The sequence below is a fragment of the Oncorhynchus keta genome, chromosome 1, assembly GCF_023373465.1.
Source record: "Oncorhynchus keta strain PuntledgeMale-10-30-2019 chromosome 1, Oket_V2, whole genome shotgun sequence".
Taxonomy (NCBI): Eukaryota; Metazoa; Chordata; class Actinopteri; order Salmoniformes; family Salmonidae; genus Oncorhynchus; species Oncorhynchus keta.
The window spans coordinates 21,321,350-21,340,036 of record NC_068421.1 but is presented as its reverse complement, the minus strand read 5'-3'; the positions used below and the strand labels follow the sequence as shown (position 1 = coordinate 21,340,036).

Genomic DNA, 18,687 nt, shown 5'->3' with positions numbered 1-18,687 from the left:
AGTTCAAAGTTAATGATCGCAGGCCTATGTGGCAAATGGCTTAGCTCTGATTTGGTTATGGCGCACTGATCTGCCTAGACGCCAGTCCTGGACAAGACAGATATACATCTGGTTTTATTTACTGCAGTGTCTATTAATTGTTCAAAGGCACGGCCGCTTTCCCGCTCAATATTGCTATAGAATTTTCCCAAACGCCTTACTATACGTCATTCCTTAACATTCTATGAATTTCTGAAACCATGAAAATGACCATATCTAAGTTCTCCTGGGTGTGTAAATGAACAGATATGATTGAGATTTGATGTTGCTGAAACACTGTCAGTTCCATTAAAAGCAAGCTCTTTGTCCTCTGCTGCTGGCATTTTGTTTGTTTTTCAAAGGCTTCATTTTCCTCTAAGCTTTAATTAAAATGTTCTTGTCATAGTTCCATAAATCCAGAGAGAAGGACGTGAATAAAAATAATAATTCCCTTGTTATGTCGAGATCACAACTTATCTATCTCATGATCACTACATAACAAAAGTTGTTGTAACCCCTTCTTAGGTTACAGCCTTACACACAATAACCCACAATGACAAAGCAAAAACAGGTTTCTAGAAAATTATGGAAATATCACAAATACATAAGTATTTAGACCCTTTACATTGTTGTAGCACCTTTGGCAGTGATTACAGCCTTGAGTCTTCTTGGGTATGACGCTACAAGCTTGGCGCACCTGTATTTGGTGAGTTTCTCCTATTCTTCTCTGCAGATCCTCTCAAGCTCTGTCAGGTTGGATGTGCAGTGTTGCTGCAATTTTCAGGTCTCTCTAGAGTTGTTCGATCGGGTTCAAGTCTGTGCTTTGGCTGGGCCACTCAAGGACATTCAGAGACTTGTATTGAAGCCACTCCTTCGTTTTTTTGGCTGTGTGCTTAGGGTCATTATCCTGTTGGAAGGTGAACCTTCACCCCAGTCTGAGGTCCTGAGCACTCAGGAGAAGGTTTTCATCAAGGAGCTCTCTGTAGTTTGCACCGTTCATCTTTCCCTCGATCCTGACTAGTCTCCCAGTCCCTGCCGCTGAAAAACATCCCCACAGCATAATGCTGCCACCACCATGCTTCACCGTAGGGATGGTGTCAGGTTTCCTCCAGATGTGAGACTTGGCATTCAGGCCAAATAGGTCAATCATGGTTTCATCAGACCAGAGAATCTTGTTTACATGGTCTGAGAGTCCTTTAGGTGACTTTTGGCAAATTCCAAGCTGCTGTCATGTACCTTTTACTGAGGAGTGGCTTCCATCTGGCCACTCTACTATGAAGGCCTGATTGGTGGAGTGCTGCAGAGATGGTTGTCCTTCTAGAAGGTTTTCCTATCTCCACAGAGGAACTCTGGAGCTCTGTCAGAGTGATCATCAGGTTCTTGGTCACCTCTTTTCCCCCAATTGCTCAGTTTGGCTGGGCGGCCAGCTTTAGGAAGAGTCTTGGTGGTTCCAAATTTCTTCCATTTAAGAATGATGGAGGCCACTGTTCTTGGAGACCTTCAATGCAGCAGAAATGTTTTGGTACCCTTCTCCAGATCTGTGCCTCGACACAATCCTGTCTCTGAGCTCTACGGACAATTCCTTCGACCTCACGGCCTGGTTTTTGCTCTGACATGCACTGTCAACTGTGGGACCTTATATAGACAGCTGTGTGCCTTTCTAAATCATGTCCAATCAATTGAATTTACCACAGGTGGACTCCAAGTTGTAGAAACATCTCAAGGATGATTCATGGAAACAGGATGCACCTGAGCTCAATTTCGAGTCTCATAGCAAAGGGTCTGAATACTTATGTAAATATATTTTTTAAAATATATATATTCGCCTTGTCATTCAGGGGGATTGTGTGTAAGTTGAGGAACATTTGTAATTTAATCCATTTTTAGAATAAGGCTGTACCAAAATATGGACTTCTGTACTTAGCTCCCTCCCCCCCCTCCCCTCCCCTCCCTCCCTCCCCTCCCTCCCCCTCCCTCCCTCCCTCCCTCCCTCCCTCCCTCCCTCCCTCCCTCCCTCCCTCCCTCTTTCTTGCACTTTGACTCTTCCTTTATTTCTCTCGCTTTTTTCTTTCTCTCTCGTTCTGTGGTTTGCTTTGAGAAGGGTGGTGTGAGATCTTCTCAGTCATGTCGTACAAGCATCTAACTTTTCTTATTTTGTCTTCTCCCCACTCTGTTCCCACCCCTCCTGTTCTCCTCCCTCCCCATTGTTCTCCATCACCCTCCTCTTCCACTAGGTGGTGAGCCAGCGTTTCCCCCAGGACAGTATAGGGGCGGTGGGCAGTGCCATGTTCCTGCGCTTCATCAACCCTGCCATCGTGTCGCCCTACGAGGCAGGCATCCTGGATGAGAAGCCCCCACCCAGGATAGAGAGAGGACTAAAGCTCATGTCCAAGGTATGGGTTGGGAGCTTCCATCTTAATAAAATAAGCACCTCGTGAAAACGACAGTAGTGGCTTTGACCCGAATGAGTTTGATAAAGTAATTGTAAAAAATACATTTTATTTATGACCTTTTATTTGAGTTAATTTGCGCTCTGTTTTGTGTTTTTGTCTCTGTCTTCAGATCCTCCAGAGCATTGCCAACCATGTGTTGTTTACCAAAGAGGAGCACATGAGGCCTTTTAACGACTTTGTGAAAAGCAACTTTGATGCAGCCAGGCGGTAAGCTAGGTTGAAGATGACAAAAAACTCTTTGCAACAATGGGACCAGCTATGCTACTTTGCATTGGTGCTGGTCCCAGATTTGTGACGACATCTTAACCTGTATATTTTCTTACATGGACGGTAAGTCAGAAGAATTTTTTAATACCAGCAAAGCTTTTGACAAAAAAGCCTCACGTTGAAAGCGGATAATAGCACACACTGCTCTTTCAGTATTTTGAAAAGCAGGAACTGATCCGAGCCCCGACTTCGTTATGAAGCTGAGAATTACATACCTAGACTCGTTTTCTAAAATATTAAAGATTTTTGTAATCGATTTCCAGTTCTGTTTGAGCAATCTGTATTGTCCTGTAGGTTCTTCTTGGACATAGCATCTGACTCTCCTCCAAGTGACTCAGTCAACCACAGCCTGTCCTTCATCAGTGATGGCAACGTTCTGGCCCTCCACAGGCTGCTGTGGAACAACCAGGAGAGGATCGGACAGTACCTCTCTAGCAACAGGTCAGTAACATGATGAGTCACCAGTCATCATGTTATTATGTGCACTACCAGTATAGCCCTCTTTGTCTGACAGCGGTCTCTCTCTCCCCTCTTTCCATTCCATAGGGACCACAAGGCAGTGGGCAGGCGGCCGTTTGACAAGATGGCCACCCTCCTGGCCTATCTGGGGCCACCCGAGCACAAACCTGTGGCCGACACACACTGGTCCAGCCTCAACCTCACCAGCTCCAAGTTTGAAGAGTTTATGACCAGGTAACTGTTCTCCTACTGTAGAGTTAGTGTGTAAAATGTTCAAAGACACTCCGGATGCTAGCAGTTAGTGAGTGTAGTTGATTCAGAAGCATTCTATTTTCCGTTTGTCCCTGATTTCCAGGCACCAGGTCCATGAAAAAGATGAGTTCAAAGCCCTGAAGACCCTCAACGTCTTCTACCAGGCTGGCACCTCCAAGAATGGCAACCCACTCTTCTACTACATTGCTCGCAGGTAAGACCAATCCATGTTGGCGTCTATGTATATTATTGTTATTATAAACCAGCTTGATAAACAAACTTTATCAACACAATATCAGGGAAGCGTTCTTTTGAAGTTGATACTCATCTAGATTGGGCCTTCCGTTGGTAGGGAGAGGGATTGTGTCCTCCTACATTTTTACCACTGCTGACTTCCAAGCTGTAAGGGAGAAGACCCAGGAAGGTCCATTCACTCATTACAGCAGGCTTTATGGGGCTTTTTATCATAGCCTCTTAGTTCCAACTCAGCTGAAGAGGAGGGCTACCCTATGCCTCCTCCCCAGGCTGCTGCCCACTGTTCTGAGGGAGTCAGGATGTCTGGTGAACCAGATTTAGAGCTACCCTTTACCTCTGTCTTTGTGTGTGGTAGGGAGTATAGTGGGGGGAAGTCTGCACCTTACAATAGTGGAAAGAGGGTCACTTTCTGACCAAATGGTCAATGATGTGTGAGGATTTCAATGCCCAGAGGATAATAGTTTGGTTTCATTTTGTTTTAACTTTCTGTTATTTTTAGGAGCTTATAAAGAGTCAAGGTGTTTGTGTGCATGCATGTTAGGGTTTTAAGTACTTCTAGACATCCCCCCTCACCAAGCTGATGCCAAGGTGTAAAGATGAGGTATCTCACATCATACTCTGACTCATCCAAACCACATGTACAGTAAATGCATTCTAAATGTTCTGTTCCTGTGTTTATATCATAGAAAGCATCAAACGCAGCAGCGTTTGTCAACAGAACACACAAGCAGTATAGACTACATGGAGTAGAGCATTCATGTTTCCACGCCGATAGTATTATTAGTCATGTATGTGTATACATTTGCCCTAGATATTATTTGTATGTGTGTTTGAAAGATATAGTCATACAGCACAACTACACTCACAAATTGTTGGAAGATGAGAGAGAATACACAATTATATTCATTTTTTTTAGGCAGTAACAGTCGAACGTTCTTGAAAATTAAAACAAAACTCCCTTTAACATTCTGGGTCAAATGTACATAGGGTTAGCCCTCTCAAATCCATCAAGACTTGGCTCTAGTCTCTTTAGGAGGCTTTGAAGGCAGTCACTGTGACTAAAAGGTTCAAGGCGACAGCAGAACACACAATCTGTGTGTGTAGACCGTGGCCTCTGCTCCGCGTGCTTCCTGTATTGGGCTTCTTGGTGGCAGAGTGCGGACGCCCCGTTGTGCTTGTGCGTGTGGAGAGGCCATGCGAGCGGGTGGAGGTGAACACGAACAGTGTCTGATCCCCCGAGCCGTTGACCACCCCCCTGTCTCCATGCATCCCAGGCTCCAATAACGCAGACTTAGCCAGGTACCCAGAAGTGGCGACTGCAGCCCTTGCCGGTGGGAGGCCTCCACGGCCCAGCTCTCTGGCATCAGCCCCCAGCGGAGGCTCTGTGTAGGATGCAAAGTGCCACTCCCCTCCTGGAGTTGCCAGATGGGCTTGCCCACAGGTTGGCCTAGTGTAGCAGGGGCAGCCCAACACGGCAGCGCGGGTATGTTCGGCCCAGAGCAAGAGCCTTGTGATGTTCTCCTCCTCCTCACAAGCCCAAGGGTTATCCCCAAGCATCAACAACTCGAGCCCCTCCAACCGGTCAAACACCCCCTCCGGCACCCAGGAGAAACGATTAGCGTGCAGGTAGAACCTCTTCAGCCTGGGCAGCCGGTCCAACGACCCCAGGAGGATCTGAACCAGGTAGTTGTGGGACAAATCCACCATCTCCAGATTATGAGGCATGTTGGTGGGCACCGTCCAGAACCGGTTGTGACTCAGGTTGAGGGCGTGTAGGCTGGGCAGGGTGTTGTTGATGAAGACCACCCTCTCCAGCTCGTTGGCTGACAGGTCCAGAACCCGCAGGTTCCAGTGGTAGGCTGTGTCGTTCTTGTCCAGGGCTCGGAGCTGGTTGCCGGCGGCCCGAATGTCCCACAGGGCCCTGGGCAGGCCGGACGGGAAGCGACCCAGGAGATTATAGGACAGGTCCAGGGTACGCAGGTGGGCGTAGTGGCTGAGCTGGCCCTCCAGACCACGAAGGCTGTCGGGAGAGAGGGGGAGAGGTCAGATCAAACCACATACTGACCAAACATGAATTGCGAGAGTTTCTTCAACTGAATATGCAAGAAAGACTGAATGTAATTATTAGGATCCCCTCCCTGCTGATTCTGTCTGGCTATAAGTCATGTTGCTGCTCAATCTCAGAACCCAGACGTTTAGAGGTAGGATCCAACCTGATGAGAAGGAAGATGATAAGGAAGAAGTTGTCTTCCTACCTGTTTTGCGAGAGGTTGAGGAAGCGAATGTTGTGCTGCAGGCCTGGGGGCAGCTGTGAGAGGTGCCGTGAGGAGCAGTCCACCACACGGTGGCCCCGGCTGCAGGAGCACACGGCGGGGCAGATGGACAGGACCAGCCCCCCCAGCACCCCCGACAGGAGGAGCAGGAAGAGGCAGGCTAGCGGGGTGCGGTAGAGCATGATGAAGGCTCTGAGAGAGGGAGAGACCCAGTGAGAGGAGACACTGGACTGTACCCAAGGACATAGATCTGCAACACTTCTTTGCTCCCACTATTTATATCGACTCACAAATGGAAGGGCACAGTTCTGATCCTGTATGCTGCCCTACCAAGCAAAAAGGTAACTGCTCATAGTGTGGAACTGAGAAAAATAGCTTTTATTTACCTTGGTTTCACAGTAACTTTATGCAGTTACTGCTAACATGACCCCCATTTTCTCCAAAACACAATAGAGGCAGGATACATGTCCACATGATTAAGCATGTATTTAATGTAGGAAAAATTATGAACTAATTTTCGACCAAATTAGCAATTACTTCCTTTTTGCTTGGTAGGGCAGTATGGATCGTCGTCAAAACCATCACTCATTCACACACATCTGCAGAATAATAATACTAACAGTTAAATTAGCTACCGACATCATTAGCATTTAAATATTGGTTAGCAATAGCTCACTTAAATCCAATCCTTGCTAGCTTTTCCAAGCTGCAATTACCAGGAGCTTAAAGGGATATATCGGAATTTTGGCGTTGAGGCCCCTTATCTACTTCCCTAGAGTCTAGGGCTTACATAATTTAGTCGATTGTATGGTTGATAGGCTGTTGGTCGACGAAGGTTTTTTTTTAGTCGAGCAGAGGCAAATATATTTTAAATTATGGCACACATATTTAAAAAACATAAAAATAATAATAATGCATGCACAGGAGACAACTATCTGATTCACGCCTGTCTCAGTGGACCAATCCATTGTGGAGGCCTGTCTCAGTGGACCAATCCATTGTGGAGGCCTGTCTCAGTGGACCAATCCATTGTGGAGGCCTGTCTCAGTGGACCAATCCATTGTGGAGGCCTGTCTCAGTGGACCAATCCATTGTGGAGGCCTGTCTCAGTGGACCAATCCATTGTGGAGGCCTGTCTCAGTGGACCAATCCATTGTGGAGGACATGGGGTTGGCACACCAGTATCACCAGTAGTACATTTACCGTTAATTTTGAATCTACAATGTTTGTTTGGATACAATCATTTCTGTTAATGCATTTAATATATTACTATTACAGTCTTACCGTTGTATTGTAGGATTGGACATGTTGTTTGCAGAGCGCACAGCCTAGGCCACAAGTTTGTGTTTATTTCATTTATGAGTTGTGAATTTATTCATTGTCTTTTGTTTGGAGTGCTTCTGTCAATGTTGAGTAAGGACATGCATAGAAGTATACCTAGGCTACCTGGCCTGAACACAGATGTATGTAGGTTAAGTGTGCCCGTTTTGGGGATCTGATGCTATTTCTGATTATCTTAACTCACCAACACTGTGTAGCTTCTCAAAGTCATTTTTCTTCACCTCAAACAGCAAGTAAACAAAGTCTGTTTTTACATCCCATTGAGAATGACAATAGTTCCTCAATGTAGCCTATTTGAAAAATCTTTCCAGCTCTCTCTCTTTCTATAACCACTCGCGTGAAAGGGGAAAGAAATGTCATGCTCTATCCGGTGGACACGTCATAAAATAGGCCTACCTGATTGCTTCTTATCCATTGCACAAATACAACAGGCTATTAATAGTTGATACAATGTTTCAAGTTCCTTGCAAACAGGCCATGCATAGCCAATGTGATTTATAGGATATTTATTCTTATCGGGATATTTTCTACCTGCAGGCTTCAATGTGATGTCTTTTATGTAGGTTATTTTTACATATTGGCAATGGCAATAGAAGTTACTTTTAGATTTGTATCATTTTCATTTAGATAGTATTCTGATTAACCACATTAAATAGATTTTGAGATGATGACTTTATTATAAATTAAATGAAACTGTTCCATGAAAATGTGCATGTGAAAACTGGCACGCAGATCAGTAGAAATGGTAAGGTAACTTAGCACTTCAAATGGAAAAGGTTGCCGACCACTGGTGTAGCCTGGCAACTGATTGAGAATAACCCCAGAATCTGCTATGGCCAGCAGCAGTGGCAGGAGGGTCGGGAACAGGTTTTTGTTGTCCGGTTAGGCTCTATTGATCTCTGGCTCCCTCTTGTAATTTGTGTCTTAATTTTAAATCGCAGTGCTTAAAGCATCAGACAAGCTCAGTAGCCTACATATAGTTTAATTTATTCAAACATAGTGTGTGTCTATATACGGAAAAATACACGTTTTAAAATGACGTCCAATCGATTGGTCGACCAAGATTTTTTTTTGTCGGGGACAGCCCTACTAAAGTCAATTAAACTAGTGGATACCATTTTTGGATACCATTTTTATGTCCAGTATGAAGGAAGTTAGAGGTAGTTTTGAGAGCCAATGCTGTCTAGCAATAGCGTGAAGACTGGAGGTCTATGGGTATCTGCCAGCATGCTAGTTTTCAAACATAGATTGCTAGACAACGGTAGTTGGTGGAGTTTTAGCTACATTATCACCCTTATTCATAACCTGCCTAGTTTCCCTCCAGTGGAATCTCTGTAGAATTGATTTAATACCTTGTCTGGAGCTGCTGCTGTTTTGAGATAGCCTTTGATGCATAGCAACAGCCTCCCAGATGGGAGAGAGGCAGTATTAAACACCTGGACACAGTAGTAAAACACACTGGTTCTGCTGCCCACAGAACAATCCAGCCTGTTAGAAAGTCATGACTGGGAACCAGCTGGGTAGATTGGACCTTACTTAAACCAGAGCCCTCTCCCTTCCCATACCCCTCTCCTCCCTATCGTTCCCATTCACATCATTAACACCCTCTGACATTTATAACAGTATATCATTGTATCGCCAGGCTATATGCTAACTGTCCTCATTGAGGGTCAGACTGATATATCTAATAGCTTTGATGCAGTTTACAAGGGCCCCAGTCAGTCTGTGTGCCGTTAAGCTTGATGCCTTGCCAGCAGGTAGGAGCTCGGAAATACTGCAGTAAGAGCCGGCTGAATTCAGTTAGGGCGGCAAACACACACACTCTTGATCCCATACGCACACACACAAACAGTTGTGTTGTGTCCTGTCATCTCTGGCACAAATGACTGGTTATCGTGTGTGTGTGTGTGTGTGTGTGTGTGTGTGTGTGTGTGTGTGTGTGTGTGTGTGTGTGTGTGTGTGTGTGTGTGTGTGTGTGTGTGTGTGTGTGTGTGTGTGTGTGTGTGTGTGTGTGTGTGTGTGTGTGTGTGTGTGTAAGAAGAGCTTGCCAAACACATGTGTCGCAGGTTAATAGCATTACATAATAAGCTGAGCTCTCTCTAGAAACTTGTTCAGGTCATGGCATACTGCAAGTTAGTCTGAGGTTGCATTTAACCTGTATAACAATAGTTGCAATAGTAACATACCAAATTGAGAGAGAGAAGCATATAGTAAGTCTCTAATGAGAAGCAGTAGACTGACATCGACAAATCACCCTGCTGCAGTCCACTGAGCTAATGTGGTACAGAATCAAATACATCACTGCTCTGTGAAGCACTGTGTCCTGTCATGTGCGCATGTCTTAGCATGTACACCCGTCTCTCCTAACGTTTTTCTCTCCATGCCATTAGTCACTCACCTTATCCTCTCCACTGCTTCAGTCCGTCATCTCGCTCTTTTCTTCCTCCTTCCCTCGGCCAGCCCTCTCACTCGCTCCCCCCTTGGTTTTTTTCTGAGCAGCGGAGTGGAGAGGGTGATTGTCAAGTCAAATCTGGGGGGTGTTAGTTGTCAATATTCTTGCATCCTTTCTATTTCTACTCTGTTTTTGAGCTGGCTCTCTTTTGGGGTATTTTTTAATTTCTTTCAATATCTTCCTCACTTGTACACTTGCTTTCTATTTTCTCCCTTGCTTTTCTTCCTTCTCTGGTGAAGGTGGACCTCTCTTCCCTCTATCTCCCCCGTCTTACACACTCTCTCTCTCTCTCTCTCTCTCTCTCTACCCCCTCCTCTCTCTCTCTCTCTCTCTCTCTGTGTGTCTCTCTCTCTGTCTCTCTCTCGCTCTCTCTCTCTCACTGTGTCTCTCTCTCTCTCTCTCTAGTGCTGTGTTGGCACTGGTCAGTGGTGGGCAGGCTCTCTCGTTCTGTCTCAATACCCTCTTCTTGGTTATGGCGTCCTCCTGGCGTGCCAGAGCAGGGTGCCCTCGATAGCGCCAGTCAATCTCCTCCGCTCCTCTGCAGGCTCTTGATGCAGCACTGTGCTCAAGGAAAGAGCAGTCTGAAAGGGGGAGAGAGAGGAGGAAGAACAAGTGAGGGAGGGGGAGAGGAATGGAGGATTGCTGCACAGTGCCGGCCCCCTCTGCTGCTAATGAGGCAGGGGTGGGGAGAGGAATGGAGGATTGCAGCACAGTGCCGGCCCCCTCTGCTGCTAATGAGGCAGGGGTGGGGAGAGGAATGGAGGATTGCAGCACAGTGCCGGCCCCCTCTGCTGCTAATGAGGCAGGGGTGGGGAGAGGAATGGAGGATTGCAGCACAGTGCCGGCCCCCTCTGCTGCTAATGAGGCAGGGGTGGGGAGAGGAATGGAGGATTGCAGCACAGTGCCGGCCCCTCTGCTGCTAATGAGGCAGGGGTGGGGAGAGGAATGGAGGATTGCAGCACAGTGCCGGCCCCCTCTGCTGCTAATGAGGCAGGGGTGGGGAGAGGAATGGAGGATTGCAGCACAGTGCCGGCCCCCTCTGCTGCTAATGAGGCAGGGGTGGGGAGAGGAATGGAGGATTGCAGCACAGTGCCGGCCCCCTCTGCTGCTAATGAGGCAGGGGTGGGGAGAGGAATGGAGGATTGCAGCACAGTGCCGGCCCCCTCTGCTCCTAATGAGGCAGGGGTGGGGAGAGGAATGGAGGATTGCAGCACAGTGCCGGCCCCCTCTGCTGCTAATGAGGCAGGGGTGGGGAGAGGAATGGAGGATTGCAGCACAGTGCCGGCCCCCTCTGCTGCTAATGAGGCAGGGGTGGGGAGAGGAATGGAGGATTGCAGCACAGTGCCGGCCCCCTCTGCTGCTAATGAGGCAGGGGGGGGAGAGGAATGGAGGATTGCAGCACAGTGCCGGCCCCCTCTGCTCCTAATGAGGCAGGGGTGGGGAGAGGAATGGAGGATTGCAGCACAGTGCCGGCCCCCTCTGCTGCTAATGAGGCAGGGGGGGGAGAGGAATGGAGGATTGCAGCACAGTGCCGGCCCCCTCTGCTGCTAATGAGGGGGGCTGTGGTGACTTCTCCTCGCTCTTTTTCATACACAAACAGTGCATTTGGAAAGTAATTCAGACACCTTGACTTTTACCACATTTTGTTACGTTACAGCCTTATTCTAAAATGGATTGAATTCCGCCCCATAATGAAAAAAAAAATATGTTTTTTAGAAATGTTTGCAAATGTAAAATATCACGTTTACATAAGTATTCAGACCTTTTACTCAGTACTTTGTTGAAGCACCTTTGGCAGAAATTACAGCCTCGTCTTCTTGGGTATGACGCTACAAGCTTGGCACACCTGTATTTGGGAAGTTTCTCCCATTCTTCTCTGCAGATCCTTTTAAGCTCTGTCTGGTTGGATAGGGAGTGTCGCTGCACAGATATTTTCAGGTCTCTCCAGAGACTCTTTGATCGGGTTCAAGTCCGGGCTCTGGCTGGGCCTGAAGCCACTCGTGCATTGTCTTGGCTGTGTGCTTGTTGTCCTATTTTAGAGTAAGGCTGTAACTTAACTGTGGAAAAAGTGAAAGGGGCCGAATGCCCTGCATCTAACATCACATCTGGCACCTGCAACGACTGGCTGCCTCCACCGCCCTTAGCAGTGAATTAGCACTGTTTTTGTATTAACGGTACAGTTGTCTCATCCTAGTTTTTAGTGGGTGTGTGTGCTGTGATTTGATTACTTCATTTTGAGTGGAGTGATTTGGGGGTGCCACTGGAGATTTAGATTCTAATCATGTTTTTAAATCAGCATTTCATGAAGTCACTTTTGTGTCCACATGCCTTTCCCTGTTTGGGTGGGTGGGTGGGTGGGTGGGTCGGTCGGTCTCATTCTTTAATAGTTTGGCAGATTGTGTCTGGCCAATGAAACTGTCCTCTGTAATAGGTTTGGGGCTTCTCTCGTGGAAATATACACGAAGCATAACATCATGCTTATTGTTCTAGGCATTCCGTACTTAGCACCACAGAACTGCTCTGTTCTGTAACTAGCCGTAAGCAAGCAGTGAATATTTCATTCTGCACTTCTGCCGAAGCAGGCCGCCCTGCTACTGCTGGCAATATCAGTCAGCGACAAGCCAGCATGAATTGCTGGCAGCAAGCACCATTCACAATTCTCCAGAAAAAATGTCAGCAAATGAAACGCAGTAAGAAATACCCTCCATAGTACAGTGCATGGTGCTAGCATGGCAACACCAGACCAATCCAAATTGTGAAACTGCATAGCTACTCCAATCTGCTGTGTTTGTTCCGGATGTTCAACCAATACGTTGTGAGAGTCTGTGATATCAAACTAATATGGGCTATTCATCTCAGATTATTAGATGGGATCATTGAAAATGACTATCTGATTTCTGTAAATTTGTCATGTTGAAAGCTTTGTTAATTAATAAGTTGAAGCATCAAGAGAATTGCATACACGAAGCACAAGTGTTTGTACGAGGGAAATATGTTTTCACAGGTTTCCCACCTTGCAATCTACCTGTGTGAAAACCAACGGTAGTCACAGCACATGCAATTGTTTTAGAATGATGAGCACAGAACATATGTATAGTCATACTAAAAGTCATACTCTTACAATAGCTTATCACGATAGTAGAAGGAATTGACCTGTGTTGAGATCAACATGGCATGGATTCTGTTTGTTGCAAATTGAACCGACTGTGTTGAGATGAACATGGCATCTGTTAGTGTTGGAGATTAAGATTGACCCCGACAGGCCTGATATGACAGACTGAGTTGGTGGTTTGAAATCTACATCAGACTTGGAACTGCAGATGTGTAAAGAGTTAGAATGAAACAGGATTGCAATTATTCTCAAGTTTAGCTACTTCTCATGCTGCTTCCTCTCTACTTCTCTTGTGTTTCTTTCATGTCTGTGGCAGTATCAACACAGGGAGTTCTACAATCATTTTTCAATAGAAACATATCCCTTTTAGTACTCAGCTGGAGAATATGCCTGGAAGAAGTTGTGAATTTGAGTAGTGGGGGGTGGTGAGAGGTAATGGATTTATGATGGCTGTATCTTCCAGGCAACGCTCTTTATAGGGAGGGATGAAGCAGGTGCCATGGCTGGCATCTGAGCGGCAGGGGCGGGTGGAGTGGGGGATTGGCTTGTGGTGTAGGCAGATGATGCTCTTTCCTCAATCACCACCCAGCAGAATGAATTATAGCCTGGCGCTAACCATTGAGCCTGTAGTCTGCCTCACTGTATGAGGCTAATGTAGTACACAAATTCACACCAGTATTTACCATAATTGGATTTATTGCATAAATACGTGATTGATGAACAACGAGCATTTAACATCTAATTTGTTGACAAGTATGTATAGGTGATTGGGTGTGGTGGTTGCTTTCCGTCTCCCATCTTGTTTCTGTGGTTTCTCTTCAGATGAGTGTCAAAGGAATTTAATAATTCCTATATGTGTTCATTAACCAATTCAATTAAAATCACTCTGTCTTGGTTCTAAGAATTTGTAAGATCCTTATTTGCATAAAATAGACAGAGACCAGTCTATCAAAATTAGCCAATAGCATTTATTCTCGAGAGCGCGCTGCCCCGAGAACCATGTACAACAGCTTATATTTCACATATGACGTCATAGGTTTTAAAATGCCCTTCCCCCTCTCGACCAGGACAAAGCAGGTTCAAAAGTTCATTACAACTCTCTAGCGCACATACATGACACACAATATATCTGGATTAACTCCTGAAGTCTAACCATAATTTATTACCACTTTAGCAGACAGTTCCAGATACGGAAAACCGCCACAGAGTTATAGTTGAGTCGGTTCAAACATAGGTTAATGACCCTCTTTGCTTACTTTAGACCCACACACACACACATTCCTTCCGACACAATAGTTATCATTTCCAATTACCCCTTATCCATGCTACATAACCTCTTTCTTAGGAACTAACATTATTTAATCAGATATGGTAAAACAGGGTAGAGTTTAATTAGTTATAGTTCTATTTAAATGTAGATATTGTTTAGTCATTATTCATAAAATTCCTAACAATGAGACTTTGAGGCATTTTTTGTGGGTCTGACATTTCCCTCTTTCTGTCTCTCTTTACTGTTAGTGTACTGATGCACAGCTCTGAAGTACACTGGGAGCAACTGCAACACTGCAGTAAGGCACTGACTAACAGTGTTGGGCCAGCCCCACTGAGAGACTAACTCCCTGCTCACTCTTTCTCACATTCATTCTATCTATTGTTCCTCAGTTTAATTATATAATTCACCCTTTCGTTTCATTTATTTTTAGTACTTCTTCTTTCACTGTGAATGTTTCAGCCTGGGTAGATTGTTTTCATTGACTTGACTTATGCTCTGAGAATGTTCACTTGCCACACACACACACACACACACACACACACACACACACACACACACACACACACACACACACACACACACACACACACACACACACACACACACACACACACACACACACACACACACACAAAATATTACAATTACATTACTTCAGCAGTGCATCCTTCTCTGAATTATCTCACCACTGGGTATGATGCTGATGTTTAGGCCTTTACATCCTGTGTGATTCTCTCCAAAAAGTACACTGGAGAAAAGCAATTATTGTAGCATGAAATAATTATCACTGCTACAGATTGGTCAGGCGGAATTAAAATGGATCTGAAAAGTATCCACATCTTGAATCAAAACATTTGGGAAAGCTTTCTGAGTGTACGTTTGGTTGCCTTCATACCAAAGAAAGATCATAGGGAAAAAAGCTGATTATTGTGGCCAATGTCAGTTATCCTGTTAAATAGGGAGAGGGTTAGCTTGGTTTTCACAATCAAACTATGGCTATAAGCCTAGTTGAAGATCCATTTCATGGAATGTTTCATCAGATAGAGGTACAGATAGAGGAAGGAAAAAACTGATAAGCATCAGTTTAGTTTTTTGGTTAGTGGTTTCCTTTGTTGGGTGGTGGGGGAGGAGATTGGGTTTCCTGTGTATTGCTATCTGTCACTGCTTGGAGATGGGTAAAGGCGGGTCCGGGGGGGATGGGGGAAATATGTGCTCTCTGGAGGAGGGGGGCTGGCCTGGTCTGAGGGGGACGCAGGTGAACACCCAACAGTGGTGGAGGAACAGCTTCTTGGATATCTGGTGGCGTATGAGAGGGAGAGGAAGAGCGATTGGGAGCATTGTCTGGCCCCAGATCAACATCCTGCAAGGAGGAAGGAGGCTGATGGACATGGGTGGGTGCTGTGGCAGTGGTCTCTGAAGATGTCAGTGGCGGAGGAGATGAGGAGTTGTCTGGAAGTTGTACCTCCTCAGTATTTTCTTTGTTCAACGCAGCAGTCCCGTTGCACGGTTTAACAATCTGAAACCGTCTCTCTTCCGAATGTACTTCCTGACGGAATCTCACCCATCTGGAATTCCTGGTCAGTATCCTGGATCAGAGAGAACCTCTTGGAGAGTTGTTGAGACAGGAAGCCAGAGAAGGAGATTCCATTGGAGCCCCTCAGATGGACATCACCATTATCGTCATAATCCTGTTGAGACTGGACTCCACCGTCCAGAAACGGAGAGGGGCCTGCCCAGGCTGTATTCTGCAACTGGATCCTCTGTTGTCTTTGCTTCCTCACGAAGATGACCCCGAAACCCACCAGCATCATGAACAGCGTCCCACCAATCAGTACAGCCACCGCTGTGCCATGGTTCCCCGTCTTTTTTCGCTCGTCTTTGTTTGCAGTTTTTGTCGGAGGCTTTGGTTTCTTTTTTGCCGTGGTGGTGGCAGTGGCAACTTCTTTTTTAGTGGGGACCATTGGTGTGGATTGACCCTTGCTGCTGGTAACGTCAACACTCGAAGTAACAGAGGCTTCAGTGGTGGCAAGGGTCTTGGCAGGCTTGGTCGACGTCCATGGAGTGGAGACGTGGGTTGAAGATTTGGTCATGGCTGTAGATGGAGGTAGGGTGGTGGGGGAAGTGGCAGTACTAGGCAGCTCAGATGGGCCTGTTGGACCTCTTTCAGTGGGGTGTGAAGGAGTTGATCTCCTGCTTGTGACTGGGGCCTGGGAGGTGGTGCTGGATAGTTGAGCCTCTCCACCTGTGTTCAAAGTATATTCCGCTCTAGTCGGTGTCACTCCAAATCCAACAACAGTTGGCGTGGGTCGGTTCCTGTCTGTGGAGTCGTTGGACTGCGATATTGGAGAATTGGACGGAATAGGCACCGTTTGGATCTCTGTTGGTTGATTTGGTGTCGGTGAGGTTGTTTGAGTGGACAACTCAGAAGGTCTAGGTGATGCTGTTGGACTAACTTTGTCCTTGCCGGAGGGTGTAACTTGCCTTACCAGAGGTTGATTCCACATAGCGAGCGAAGTTTCCCGGGCTCCATCTGCTGTGATCTCCACCGTAGACTTGTTTTTATATCTGGTTGTTTGGCGGTCCTGAGGTGACTGGGAGTTTCTCTTTGTGCTCATACGCAAAGGCTGCATTGAAGGCCGATCGTGGCTGAGAATGTTTCTGGTCGACACCTGGTCTGAAGTCTGTGGTTCACTTTTCACTGTGAGCTTCAACTCAACTGGAGATGCTACAGTGCTATGTTGCCCTTCATCCAGTGCGTTGTTGAGGGGCTCTTGAGCCATTTCTAAGGGTGAAACAAGTATTGACAAGTATGTATAGGTGATTGGGTGTGGTGGTTGCCGAACCCTTGAGACTGACTCACCGATCGAACCCAGGTTAAGAACCACTGGTCTAGGGCAAAGCGGTGGTTGTTTCAGTGTTTTCAGTTGAATTGTTGACCATAGACTGTGGTCACCACTACAGCGTTGGTCTCCTTCCTTTCACACGGCAACAATATCAAGCCCACATTTCTCTTTTCATGTACACTACCGCTCAAAAGTTTGGAGTCACGTAGAAATTTCCTTTATTTTTATTTTTAAGAAAAGCTTTTTTTTTTGTCCATTTAAAGTAACATCAAATTGATCAGAAATATAGTGTAGACATTGTTAATGTTGTTATTGACTATTGTAGCTGGAAACACATTTTTTAATGGAATATCTACATAGGCGTACAGAGTTCCATTATCAGCAACCATCACTCCTGTGTTCCAATTGAGCGTTGTGTTAGCTAATCCAAGTTTATCATTGTAAAAGGCTAATTGATCATTAGAAAACCCTTTTGCAAATATGTTAAATGTTTTTCTGATTAAAGAAGCAATAAAACTGGCCTTTAGACTAGTTGCGTATCTGGAGCATCAGCATTTGTAGGTTTGATTACAGGCTCAAAATGGCCAGAAACAAATAACTTTCTTCTGAAACCCTTCAGTCTGTTCTTGTTCTGAGAAATGAAGGCTATTCCATGCAAGAAATTGCCAAGAAACTGAAGATCTCACACAACACTGTGTACTACTCCCTTTGTAGAACACCGCAAACTGGTTCTAACCATAAAGGGGAGTGGGAGGCCCCGGTGCACAACAGAGCTAGAGGACAAGTACTTTAGAGTGTCTAGTTTGAGAAACAAGCACCTCACTAAAGTCCTCAACTGGCAGCTTCATTAAATAGTCCCCGCAAAACAGCAGTCTCAACGTCAACAGTGAAGAGGTGACTCCTGGATGCTGGCCTTCGAGGCAGAGTTGCAAAGAAAAAGCCATTTCTCAGACTGGCCAATAAAAAGCTAAGCTTAAGATGGTCAAAATAACACAGTCACTGGACAGAGTAACTCTGTCTCGAAGGCCATCATCCAGGAGTCCCCATAGGGCGGCGCACAATTGGCCCAGCGTCGTCCGGGTTTGGCCGGGGTAGACCGTCATTGTTAATAAGAATTTGTTCTTGTTTGACTTGCCTAGTTAAATAAAGGCTACACACACACACACACACACACACACACACACACACACACACACCACACTCACCAAAAAGTTATTTTGTTGGCATTTACATATGTCCCCATTACCATTGAAACATAAACAAAACCTATTTCTTTCACTTACTTGCAGTGCTGTTTCGTTGTTCATTTGTTAAGTGGTTTCCTTCTTTACCAGGATTTCATCATACAGTTTAAGTCAGAACTTTACATACACCTTAGCCAAATACATTTCAACTCAGTTATTCACAATTCCTGTCCTAGTAAAATGTCCCTGTTTTAGGTCAGTTAGGATCACCACTTTATTTTAAGAATGTGAAATGTCAGAATAATATTAGAGAGAATGATTTATTTCAGCTTTTATTTCTTTCATCACATTCCCAGTGGGTCAGAAGTTTACATGCACTCAATTAGTATTTGGTAGCATTGCATTGAAATTGTTTAACTTGGGTCAAAGGTTTCAGATAGCCTTCCACAAGCTTCCCACAATAAGTTGGGTGAGTTTTGGCCCATTCCTCCTTACAGAGCTGGTG

General features: G+C 45.7%; 2 protein-coding genes across 8 annotated transcripts in view; one reads left to right on the top strand and one right to left on the bottom strand.

Moving 5' to 3' along the window:
• The window catches only part of LOC118394968 (neurofibromin-like), a 180,132-nt gene that overhangs the window by 105,981 nt on the left and 55,464 nt on the right, over positions 1-18,687 (top strand). For 5 of the 6 annotated variants that reach the window (XM_052518510.1, XM_052518495.1, XM_052518488.1 and 2 more), the window contains 5 exons: positions 2,253-2,411; positions 2,581-2,678; positions 3,033-3,179; positions 3,285-3,431; positions 3,553-3,663. In XM_052518510.1, the coding sequence (XP_052374470.1) occupies positions 2,253-2,411; positions 2,581-2,678; positions 3,033-3,179; positions 3,285-3,431; positions 3,553-3,663 (662 nt within the window). Of the gene's footprint in view, positions 1-2,252; positions 2,412-2,580; positions 2,679-3,032; positions 3,180-3,284; positions 3,432-3,552; positions 3,664-10,175; positions 10,653-18,687 lie in introns of those variants that run through there. The other variant, XM_052518504.1, reaches the window with a different exon arrangement.
• omgb (oligodendrocyte myelin glycoprotein b) lies at positions 3,676-10,330 on the bottom strand. 2 transcript variants are annotated; one of them, XM_035789022.2, is made up of 4 exons: positions 10,230-10,330; positions 9,717-9,809; positions 5,960-6,169; positions 3,676-5,724 (listed from the first exon to the last, which is right to left on the bottom strand). In XM_035789022.2, exons 3-4 carry the CDS (start codon positions 6,157-6,159, stop codon positions 4,734-4,736), a joined length of 1,191 nt encoding a protein of 396 aa, XP_035644915.1. In that variant the 5' UTR covers positions 6,160-6,169; positions 9,717-9,809; positions 10,230-10,330; the 3' UTR covers positions 3,676-4,733. The 2 variants fall into 2 exon arrangements, with proteins under 2 accessions (XP_035644915.1, XP_035644872.1); XM_035788979.2 differs by lacking the exon at positions 10,230-10,330 and having other exon boundaries at positions 9,717-10,146.